The sequence below is a fragment of the Primulina tabacum genome, chromosome 9 (assembly GCF_025594145.1).
Source record: "Primulina tabacum isolate GXHZ01 chromosome 9, ASM2559414v2, whole genome shotgun sequence".
In the NCBI taxonomy this organism is placed as follows: Eukaryota; Viridiplantae; Streptophyta; class Magnoliopsida; order Lamiales; family Gesneriaceae; genus Primulina; species Primulina tabacum.
In genome coordinates this window covers 38,873,825-38,885,799 of record NC_134558.1, presented here as the reverse complement: position 1 = coordinate 38,885,799, position 11,975 = coordinate 38,873,825, and the positions used below count along the sequence as shown (strand labels likewise).

The window sequence follows — 11,975 nt, the reverse complement described above, 5'->3', positions numbered from 1 at the left end:
ATTCTCAATTTTTTATTAACAGAATCGATTATACTCATGATACATGCATAGAGACATTAATAATAGATTAGATTTTTTATGAGACGGTCTCACGAATCTTTATCTGTGAGACGGATCAATCCTACCGATATTCACAATAAAAAGTAATATTTTTTCATTGATAACTCAAATAAGAGATCCGTCACACAAAATACAACCTGCGAAACCGTCTAACATAACTTTTTGCCTTAATAATATATTCAAAGAAGGTTAATTGAAATTGAAATTGGATACACTAGTTAATCATTTAATTGAATGTAGTAAAATTGTAGTGTCATTAATGGGAAATGACTCAATTCATAAATTTTTCCTTCCATGCAAGTAATTAGATTTCATAATATATTAATTTTAGAATTAAAGAAACAATTAACAATATATTCATGATTTTTTTTAAGGATTCATAATAGTATCAACGATTTTGTTGTCACTAAATTAATAAAATAATAATTTTTTTTGAAGAAATGTGATTTTATTTATCCGTGGAAATAGATTTCTAACATTTTCACGAGTACGGACTTCGTACTGAATTCGGAGAATTGACCCGCGAAACACTGCATTGTTCGGGACTACCACTGGAATAAAACAATAATAAATACCCGATATTGCCCAAATTCAATCTGTCCCCTCTGATCCATCAACTTTCCAACATTCTTCTTCATCTCCCATCCATTGCGATCTCCGCAACTTTTTCCAGCTTGATTGATTTCCATTTTGTCGACATACATGTCTTCTATTTGAAGTTATTAATAGAAGTAAATAGTGTGAATGTTCTGTACCTGTGTTTACATGGATGTTGTGTCCTTTTCAGCACGGGCACGTGAATTGTTGAGAAAGAATGTGGAGTTTTGTTTTATTCGTCTTATGGTGTTGTTTCTCGAATGTTCTTGTGATGCACCGGAACAATTTTAGCTTGCATTGTGGCTATGTAATTGCTGGCTTTCTTTATTCTTTTTAACGATGTTATCGAGATTGTGATGCATTTATGTTTCACTGGCTTGATCGTCTTCAATGTTTGAGAAAGCACTGAGTTTCTTCTTCTTGCCAGAATATGCTTCTACTCCTTTTTGTGGATACTTCTTTTATCTTGAATTTATGGTTTCTTGAGATGGTTTATGCTTTATTGGTGCATCAAATTTGATTTTGTATCTGGGGTTGGTGGGATGAAGATTTTTCGGTTTATCTTGGTCAAAATTGATATGAATATGTTAAATGTTCCGAAATCATACCCTCTTGTCGGTTATTGTAGTGGAAGAATCTTTGGGTTTTGAGCATAAAGATTCCACCACTGACCTGTAATTGATAGTTGTGACATTAGAGTGAATGTTATTATTGTTGCAGCCCATTCTTATTGGTCTTCTGGTCTGCGTTTACAGGCGGTACATGTCTTTCTTTGTTTTTGAGAATAAAGGTGATACATTTCTACCATATCTCAAGTATGGGTTTTAAGGGAAAGGAAATCTGCATTTGGGGATGTCAATTTATTACTGAAGTATAATGGTCACATGAGAAAGCCTTCACTTGTACCGTGAAGGCGAGTTTCAGGGTTTCCTTTTTTTAACTCTCAGTTTGTGGTGAATTTTGTGTTGAAAGCAGAGTTGTTTGAAAAATGGCTCGGGGCAGGATAAGGGCAAAGATCCGTAGGAGCAGTCTATACACTTTTGCTTGCTACCACTCACATCCTTCCGAGGCAGAAGGACCACATGACATTGAAGGACCTGGTTACTCTCGAATGGTTTATTGTAACCAGCCTCATATGCACGTGGACAAACCTCTTAGATACTGCTCAAATTATATTTCTACCACCAAGTATAACGTCCTTACTTTTCTCCCGAAGGCCATATTCGAACAGTTCAGACGTGTTGCCAACTTGTACTTCCTCTTGGCAGCAGTTTTGTCAATTACTCCTATATCACCTTTCTCTGCCGTGAGTATGATCGCACCGTTGGGCTTTGTGGTTGGATTGAGTATGGCTAAAGAAGCTCTTGAAGACTGGCGAAGGTTCATACAGGACATGAAGGTCAATTTGCGTAGAGCCAGTGTCCATAAAAAAGACGGCACATTTGGTCAAAAACCATGGATGAAAATTCAGGTCGGAAATGTAGTGAAAGTGGAAAAGGATCAGTTCTTCCCTGCGGATTTACTTCTCTTATCTTCCAGTTATGAAGATGGTATTTGCTATGTCGAAACTATGAACTTAGACGGGGAGACAAATTTGAAGGTAAAACGATCCTTGGAGGCGACTTTATCTCTTGATGATGATTCAACCTTTAAAGATTTCAGTGCGACCATAAAATGTGAGGATCCCAATCCAAATCTTTACGCTTTTGTTGGTAATTTTGAGTATAATCGCGATGTGTATCCTCTTGATCCGAGCCAGATTCTCCTGAGAGATTCGAAGCTTAGGAACACGGCCTATGTTTATGGGGTTGTGATATTCACCGGACATGATAGCAAAGTTATGCAAAATGCTACTAAATCACCTTCCAAAAGGAGCAGGGTTGAAAAACAAATGGACAAAATAATTTATATCCTTTTCACCCTCCTGGTGTTCATCTCATTCATAAGCTCTTTGGGTTTTATCGTGAAAACTGAATATGATTTGCCAACGTGGTGGTATTTACAGGTCCCTGATGATAGTGGTTATTTTGATCCGCATAAGCCATTGGTGTCGGGGTTTTATCATCTGGTCACTGCTCTTATTTTATATGGATACTTAATACCAATTTCCCTCTATGTGTCAATTGAGGTTGTAAAAGTACTTCAAGCATTGTTCATAAACAAGGATCTTCATATGTATGATGAAGAGACTGGAACTCCTGCTCAAGCACGGACATCAAACTTAAATGAGGAGTTAGGACAGGTTGATACTATCCTCTCCGATAAAACAGGCACCTTGACATGCAATCAAATGAACTTTCTAAAATGCTCCATCGCGGGTATTGCATATGGCACATGTTCCAGCGACGTAGAGCTTGCTGCTGCAAAACAGATGGCCCTGGATGAAGATCGGCAGAGTAAAGCTGGTACACCTCCGTCATGGGGGAAAAGTCGGCAAGGATCTGGGGAATCAGAAATTGAGCTGGAGACCGTCATTACGTCAAAAGATAAAGATAACCATAATAAACCTGCATTTAAGGGGTTTAACTTCGAGGATAGCCGCCTCATGAATGGGAATTGGTTCAAAGAACCTAGTGCAGATGCCATACTATTATTTTTCAGGATACTATCACTTGTCACACTGCAATTCCAGAACAGGATGAAGAGACCGGTGTCTTCACCTATGAAGCAGAATCGCCAGACGAAGGCTCATTTCTTGTTGCTGCCAGAGAATTTGGTTTTGAGTTTTGTAGAAGAACACAGTCAAGCATATTTGTCAGCGAGAGATATCCTTCCTTTCACGAGCCTGTTGAAAGGTGAGACCATGAATAAATACTTGCCATTTCTGCTGTTAATTTTTATTTTTTTTTACCTCGGAGCTAAAATCTTACACATGTTTTCTTTCTTATTCAGGGAATTCAAAGTTCTTAATTTGTTGGATTTCACTAGCAAAAGGAAAAGAATGTCTGTCATCGTTCGTGATGAGAATGGTCAAATCCTTCTTCTGTGCAAAGGAGCTGACAGGTATGTTCAATTTAAGATGCCAACTCCAACTCCTTCCATCCAACAAAAAAAGTAAAAAGGTTCTTTAGCAAAAGGAAAGAAAATAAACTGGCCTCCAGCTATTGTGATCAAGTTTAATCTTTAAATTAATATTTCTGCCAAGACCCCAAATAGTCTAGTGGGGCACTTCGGCTTTCATTAAGAGAAGAGGTCTTACGTTCAAAACTCCCAAATTGTAATAATAAAAAAAGAATAATTTTATAACCAAATAATATTTTTTTAGATTCTCTCTTGTTAATTTTTCCCCGTTACGAATGCTATCTACGCCAATGTGCTCTTGAATTTAATTCATGGTTTACTTTGCAGCATCATATTTGATAGGTTATCCAGGTATGGGAGAACATATGAGGTACCCACCTCAAAACATTTGACCGATTATGGGGAGGTTGGATTACGTACTCTAGCTCTTGCTTATAAGAAACTTGATGAGGCCGAGTATTCTGCCTGGAATGAAGATTTTATGAAAGCAAAGACCTCAATTGGTGGTGATAGGGACTTAATCCTCGAGCGCCTTTCTGACATGATAGAAAGGGATTTGATACTCGTTGGTGCAACTGCTGTGGAGGACAAATTACAGAAAGGGGTTGTGTGACGTGTCTTTTGTTGCTCTGAAGCTATTAATGTTTTCTCTTGTATTCTCCCATTTTAAGCATTTAAAATTATGTGTTTGGTAGGTGCCGCAATGCATAGACAAATTGGCTCAGGCTGGTCTAAAGATCTGGGTTCTGACAGGTGATAAAATGGAAACTGCAATTAACATAGGGTCCGTTTCTTACCATAAGAATGTGGCTTTTAACGATTGCAGATGTAGTAGCTTGATAATCAAAGCATCTGAACTGCTAAATTGAAATATTGTCATCATGATGCAGATTTGCTTGTAGTTTGCTTCGACAAGGCATGAAGCAAATATGTATAACAACTAATGTAGGTGCGTCGGCCCAAAATTCTAAACAGGTATTTTTTATTAGAGAAATGTCCGTTGTTTTTTTGTGAAAAAAAAGTAACTTATTGTTTTCTTTGTTTCTATTGTTCGGCAGACTGTGAAGGAGAACATATTGATGCAAATTAGTGATGGGTCTGAAATGATCAAGTTAGAAAAGGATCCCCATGCAGCATTTGCTTTGATAATTGATGGGAAAACTTTAACATATGCTCTCGAGGATGACATGAAGCATAAATTTTTAAATTTAGCTGTTAGTTGTGCTTCAGTTATATGCTGTCGTGTGTCTCCAAAGCAGAAAGCTCTGGTAAAATATTTTTATTTTCTACTTGAAGAGTTCCATACTCTCTTCTTATGCTATCTGTTTCTTGAGGCTTTTAACCAATTTGTTATTTTGCTGCTAATCTAGAATTACCATTCCCTGCATCCCATGCTCGTGTTATTTGGCAATTAGGTAACAAGATTAGTAAAACAAGGGACGGGAAAAAACCACATTAGCAATTGGTGATGGTGCAAATGATGTTGGTATGATTCAAGAAGCGGATATTGGTGTTGGCATCAGTGGATGTGAAGGAATGCAGGTTTGTAACACATCTGTCCCGTTTCTATTGCTACTTAAATCAAGGAAGTCATCAATTGCTCAGAAAATTACCGTGTTTCTCTTTTGGCTAGAAGTCCTTGCTTGCTGTCATTGTTGCGGGCATTACAGAAGAATTAACTCAATCCAATTATTTATAAACTATAGTGTTATTGGTTGATCACAGAGCTAAACATGTTTCATTTTGTATCATAGAGTTCATAGTTATCTGGTATCAGATATTTATGGTAAGGTAACTCATTGTCATAACAATTAGAAGATTGAAGGTTCCATGAATCTGTTTTGTGGGAACATAAAGTTTCCAGGCGTATGTTCTCAAATAAATAACCATGAAAAATGTAGCTTACTGAGTTCAAGCCACATCGAATATGGAAAATATCTATTTCTTTCGTGTTATCCCAAACAGTTGGACATAATATTAGCAGTTTTGCAGGCTGTCATGGCGAGTGACTTTGCAATTGCTCAGTTTCGGTTTTTGGAGAGGCTTCTTGTCGTACATGGACACTGGTGTTACAAAAGAATTGCTCAGATGGTAATTACTTCACCACGAAATGATATCCCTTCATGCTATCATTTCTAATTCTAATTTAGAACACAATTCTTTGGTTATAGATTTGCTATTTCTTTTACAAGAACATAGCTTTCGGCTTGACAATATTCTACTTTGAGGCATTTGCTGGATTTTCTGGGCAGTCAGTGTATGTTGACTGGTACATGCTTCTTTTCAATGTTGTTCTAACTTCCTTGCCTGTCATTTCGCTTGGAGTGTTTGAACAGGATGTAGATTCAGAAGTGTGCTTGCAGGTTAGTCTTTCCACCACACTTTTCTAACCGTTTCATATGATGTTGGGTTGTAACATTTGTTGGTATTGTTCTGTGTGGCTGTTTATATAAGCCAAAGCTTTTGCTACAATGATGTACATCCTTATGGCCTAACACATGGTACTGAATCAAACTGCTACTCATAATGCAGTTTCCAGCTTTATATCAGCAAGGGCCGAAAAATTTATTTTTCGACTGGTACAGAATATTTGGGTGGATGGCAAATGGTCTATACACATCTCTCATCATTTTTTTCCTGAACATCATCATCTTCCATGACCAAGCTTTTCGGCCTGGAGGCCAGACAGCAGATATGATTGCCGTAGGTACAGTCATGTTTACATGCGTCATTTGGGCTGTTAACTGTCAAATCGCTCTGACAATGAGCCATTTCACTTGGATACAACACTTTCTTGTTTGGGGCAGCATTGCTTCTTGGTACCTTTTCCTTTTAATATACGGTGAACTACAGCTATCGCTCAACGTAAATGCCTTTAGAATCCTCTTTGAAGTCTTGGCTCCCGCCCCTATATATTGGTGTGCCACCCTCTTGGTAACAGTGGCTTGTAATCTTCCATACCTTGCTCACATTTCATTCCAAAGATCATTCAATCCATTGGATCATCACGTGATCCAAGAGATCAAGTACTACAAGAGAGACATCAAGGATCGACATATGTGGAGGAGAGAACGGTCCAAAGCACGACAGACGACCAAGATTGGATTCACTGCAAGAGTTGATGCAAAAATAAGGCAGTTGAGAGGGAGATTGAATAATAAGTATTCATCTCAAAGTAAAAATGTTGTAATGTCCCAACAGACTTGACCATTTAACATGGTTTTCTAATTCTTGATAGGGCGGTTTGTATGTGGCTCCTTTTTTGGCATTTTATTGATTCATTTTTTTTTATTATCAAATTGCGGGGAATGTGTTCGGGGAGAATCGAGGTGGTTGTATTGTATGTACAATATTCAATTTAAATTAATTTGTTCTTTTTTTAAAAATTCTAGTTTAAATATATCCTATATTGTTTCATTTATGTAGATCGCAAGTTTAAAAATAAGACACATAATATATGAATTATTAAGTTTATTAATCATTTTTATCACCCTTACTCGACAAAATTGGAACTCTACATCTAGTTATTTACTTATTTATTTAGCTTTATTATAACTTCTTTGGGTTGAAATTAATTTATATGTATTTTTAAAACCATTAAATTTAAATGAAAATTCAAAATTGCATGATTTGTGATTAGTTTATTCGATTTTTTCAAAAAATTATTGAATAAGTAGTATTTTTTTTTTACAATAATAAGTAAATTTTTACCATAAAAAATAGCATTTTCATATGTTCCCATCATTTCACAGACCCATGACGTCATTATTTTGTAATTCAATACACACACACACTAGTATTAATAAAGACACGAGACAATGTTAAATTATTGCAACCTAAAGGCGAGTTTACTTCCGCGTTGGACGATTAGATCAAAGCGCGATGACAGAGGAAGATACCGATGAATCGTATTTGATTGCGTCATATAAAATATCGCAATACCAGGCCAGTTCCTCTCTCCGGGAACCTGGAAATTTTCAGAATTTAATTTAATTTTTCGAATAGGGTAAATTCTTGTAATTAGGGTTTATTTCGATTTTTGAATTGCAATGGAACCGCGTGTGGGGAATAAATTTCGGCTGGGCCGGAAAATTGGGAGTGGCTCGTTTGGAGAGATCTATTTAGGTATGTCTAGATGTTATTTTTCGTCGTTTGAATTATATGGATTTTTTGCTTTTATTAATTTAATATAATTTATTTTAATCTGTTATGCTTTTCAGGAACTAACATTCAGACCAATGAAGAGGTTGCGATTAAGCTTGTGAGTGATTGGAAGCTTGCTTTATTAGATTATTTTTAATCATTGATATTATTCTTTGAATGGTTATTGTGCTTCGGTTCTTGTCATAAGTATGACATTTGTTTACATGTAATTTGGTGTGTTGGTTTCTCCGAAGTAATTGATCACCGAAGGAAGAATTATGGCTTTCTTTACATACAACGAAGAAATAAAGATATAAAAATCCATTAACCACAAGAGTTCATGTCAAGGAAAAATCGGCCAGTTGTTGAGTGATAGCTATGTTAGAGTTTTTTAAAGTAATGTTTGCTTTATAACTGACAAAACTTATTGTCGGATGAAAATGTTTCCTTACCGTAAAGAGTTAAAAGGCACTATTCCGAGTATTCTGGCTTTATGAAAGGGGATCGAGTCTTGTCTTTTGGTCCTGATGTTCTGTGATACAAGTCCAGATGCTTTGTGACATCGAGCGAAACGAGATATAAGTGCTCATGGATTTATCTTTTTTGGGTATCTTGTCAAACCTAGAGAAAATGCATTTTCAGCTGCATTTTGCAAATTTTGTTTTCTTTGGGCTTTAGTAAAACGTTATCGTTTGCTTTACCATAAAATAAAATCAAGTTTGCTGTCATTTATTTCAGGAAAATGTCAAGACTAAACATCCCCAGTTAATGTATGAGTCAAAGTTGTACAAATTACTTCAAGGAGGAAGTAATGATCCTTTTTATGTTTTAGTTGTTGGAAACTTTTTATTTTTGCATCTTAATATTTTTTATGCACTTGCTGTTGGATTTTAAATTTTGTAGCTGGAATTCCAAATGTCAGATGGTTCGGAGTAGAGGGAGACTATAATGTTCTTGTTATGGATTTATTGGGACCTAGTCTTGAAGACTTGTTTAACTTCTGTAGTAGGAAGCTTTCACTTAAGACAGTGTTGATGCTGGCGGATAAAATGGTATGACATTTTGTTTACTTGCTTTATATTAAGGTTCTTGATGATTTGTGAGTATTGCTTCATTTTCAGATTACTCGTGTTGAGTTTATTCACTCTAAGTCTTTCCTGCATCGGGATATCAAGCCCGACAACTTTTTAATGGGTTTGGGAAAGCGTGCAAATCAGGTGATCCATCACTAAGTTAAATTTTCTTATTTTTGCCGGCTTTTATTGGCTTTCCATGATCTTCCAAAATCCATCACTCCATCAATCACATGCAGGTTTACGCAATTGATTTTGGGCTTGCCAAGAAATATAGGGATTCATCAACACAGCAGCACATTCCGTATAGGTGAGATATTGTATATATGGAAACTCTGTGCTGTCTCTTTTGAAAGATTATTTGTGTAGAATTATTCTTCTTTATATATTTGGTAAGTGCTTATGGTTTCCATTTTGCTTAATCATATGGCATATACATGATGCAGGGAAAATAAAAATTTGACTGGAACAGCCAGATACGCGAGCATGAATACGCATCTTGGCATTGGTATGCACCACTAGTCAAGTTTTTGGTCCCTTTTTGCTGGAAACCTTTTATATTTGAGGGTTTGTGGATGAGCATTAAGTTTATACTTGATTTGTTCTACCGCATTTGCCAATACATAGAACAAAGTCGCAGGGATGATCTGGAATCACTTGGATATGTTTTCATGTACTTCTTAAGGGGAAGGTATACCTCGATCTGAAATGTCCAATTTCTCTTACTTTGAAACTCATCAACATGTTTGTTTGTCTGGGCAATATGCAGTCTTCCTTGGCAGGGGCTGAAGGCCGGAACCAAGAAACAGAAGTACGAGAGAATTTGCGAAAAGAAAGTTTCAACCTCCATTGAGGTAATTGACAATTTGACATTTCTTATCCTCTCTCCTGGTAATCCTCCATGACTTTAAAACACTCTTTTCAGACTTTATGCCGCAGTTATCCTGCTGAGTTTGCGTCTTACTTCCATTATTGCCGTTCTCTTAGATTCGATGATAAACCAGATTATACCTATTTAAAGAGAATTTTCCGTGACCTTTTTATCCGCGAAGGTTTGATTGTGTATCCTTGCACTCCAATATTACCTGCTATTGGAATTCAAGTGTTACCTATTTAGCTTCTTCATCCATCGATGCTTGCTTCTTCCTCCAGGTTTTCAATTTGATTATGTTTATGACTGGACAATTTTGAACTTTCAACAATCCCAGCTCACCAATTCTCCCTTTGGGGCCCTTGTAAGCAACATCGTAGTTTATTATAGTTTTAGATTATCCTCTGTTGCCTCAAATACAAGCTATTTGATTTTTTTTTTGGATAGGACCCCACTGCAGGAACAAGTTCGGGGGTGCGCCACACTAATATTGATAGGCCATCAGGTGATTCTTGTGCATTTTTTTTGTTTTGCCTTGTGATAATTAGCTACTTGGTGTGGAACTAGTAATTTGTTCTGGAGAGAGTTTAGCCTTTTTTCTGTGCCATTGATAATCTAGCTATCTTTTTTACGTGAATATTTGTAATGGTACCGCTAATTTTTGCAGGTGGTGAAGAAGGGAAGACCCTTGGTTGGTCTGCAAATACTACTCGTGGCAGAAACTTTTTGGATTCTGGAAGCTTATCTAGACAGAAAGACCCAGTAACTAGTGACTCAGCCATGGGTAAAGAAGTAAGAACTCTTCTAAGCACCTCCCCCTCACCACTTTCCTCTCTCCCCCTCGTTTGTGAATGAGTTGAGCTTGTGACATATCAAAAACTCAAACTTGACTCAAAAAAAACCTGAATGCAAAGTACCGAACCTCGAAGTCGAGTTTGAGTTTGGGTTCACATGCTCAGCTGACAACTTTCCAGTATGATAATTTGTTTTTCCATGAATATGTTCACTATCTTGAGCCTGAGCTGGCTTCCCCTAAGGTGTATTGGGATTAAAGATTTGAAATGAAAGGATTTGAATTTATTATATAAATCAATCATACTCGTTTGGATGCTTTTTGATTCAATGGATTTGAAATTCCTTCCCTCCCGTTGTAAATTTGTTTATTTATCAATGAAGTGGATCTCAAATTCCCCCAAAATGGAGTAATTTGAAATCCATGCGTCAGATTGCTCCCCCAAATCCAAATTACTCGATCCAAACTCAACTGGACTTCGGAGATTTTTTTCCTGTCCTTTTACTCTCACTTTGCGACGTGACTCTAATATATATATATATATATATATATATATATAATACCATGGCAACTGGCAACTGTGTGATGATGTCCTTGATCGATGAACTTAAATGTTTAAGTATCAGAAGAGTTGATCAGTTATAGGGTGTTGGGAATTTGACTTGAGGTTCCCTTCATTGTTGGTTTGTGCAAGTTTGTGTGTTACGAGTTTTCTATTCTTGTAATGTTTCATTTTTCCTTCTCTTTTTGTAGTCATCTAGCACAAACATTTTCCGACAAAATTCATCTTCAAGACGACTTGCTGTCCCAACCGGTCACAAGCCTGAGATTTCTGGCCAAGATCCTGACCGTTCACGCTCACTCCACAAAAATTCAAGCTTCACACGATTGGATCACAAGCGCTTTTCTTCTTCAAAAGACCCGCCCAACATACAGAGTTATGAATCTGCATTGAAAGGAATGGAGAGCCTGAACTTTGGCAATAACGAAAGGGTGCATTATTAGCTAACTTTTTTTCCTCTTGTTCCCTTTGTAAATATTGAGATGCTACATCTATCAGCACTTCGGGTGCATCTGTTTTTCTTTCCAACGAAGAAAACAAGCACAAAGAAATGTAATTCAAAACACGAAGCCGAGTATTTGAACCTCTCAAAAGTTTGACATCACAAAGTTGCAGCACCTGATTGATGTGAAATCTACATTCGGATCTTGTTTATAGTAGCTGCTTTAAAATTTCTTGGCGCAATAGCGCTTCAGTTCATTTGCTATTTCCTATTTTCAACTGTTGGTGGTGTATTCGGTTTTAGTTTATGCATTTTCTTCTTGTTTTTGTTCAACGCTTGGACAGTTTTATCCACCAATGATTTAACTCCCCACTGTCAAGTATTATCGTTAATTGACCCCCCCCGCTTCCCGG

The 11,975-nt window shown here is 36.8% G+C and overlaps 1 protein-coding gene and 1 pseudogene across 1 annotated transcript; both read left to right on the top strand.

Annotated features, from left to right (window-relative positions):
- Nucleotides 1–678: 678 nt before the first annotated feature.
- LOC142556008 (putative phospholipid-transporting ATPase 4) lies at nucleotides 679–7,028 on the top strand (annotated as a pseudogene).
- A 478-nt stretch (nucleotides 7,029–7,506) lies between these two features.
- LOC142556010 (casein kinase 1-like protein 2) lies at nucleotides 7,507–11,768 on the top strand. The gene is made up of 14 exons (XM_075667213.1): nucleotides 7,507–7,803; nucleotides 7,899–7,939; nucleotides 8,560–8,629; nucleotides 8,725–8,873; nucleotides 8,943–9,038; nucleotides 9,134–9,204; nucleotides 9,341–9,402; nucleotides 9,522–9,585; nucleotides 9,664–9,748; nucleotides 9,820–9,946; nucleotides 10,047–10,129; nucleotides 10,213–10,270; nucleotides 10,433–10,557; nucleotides 11,312–11,768. Exons 1-14 carry the CDS (start codon nucleotides 7,728–7,730, stop codon nucleotides 11,561–11,563), a joined length of 1,359 nt encoding a protein of 452 aa, XP_075523328.1. The 5' UTR covers nucleotides 7,507–7,727; the 3' UTR covers nucleotides 11,564–11,768.
- The last annotated feature ends 207 nt before the right edge of the window (nucleotides 11,769–11,975 follow it).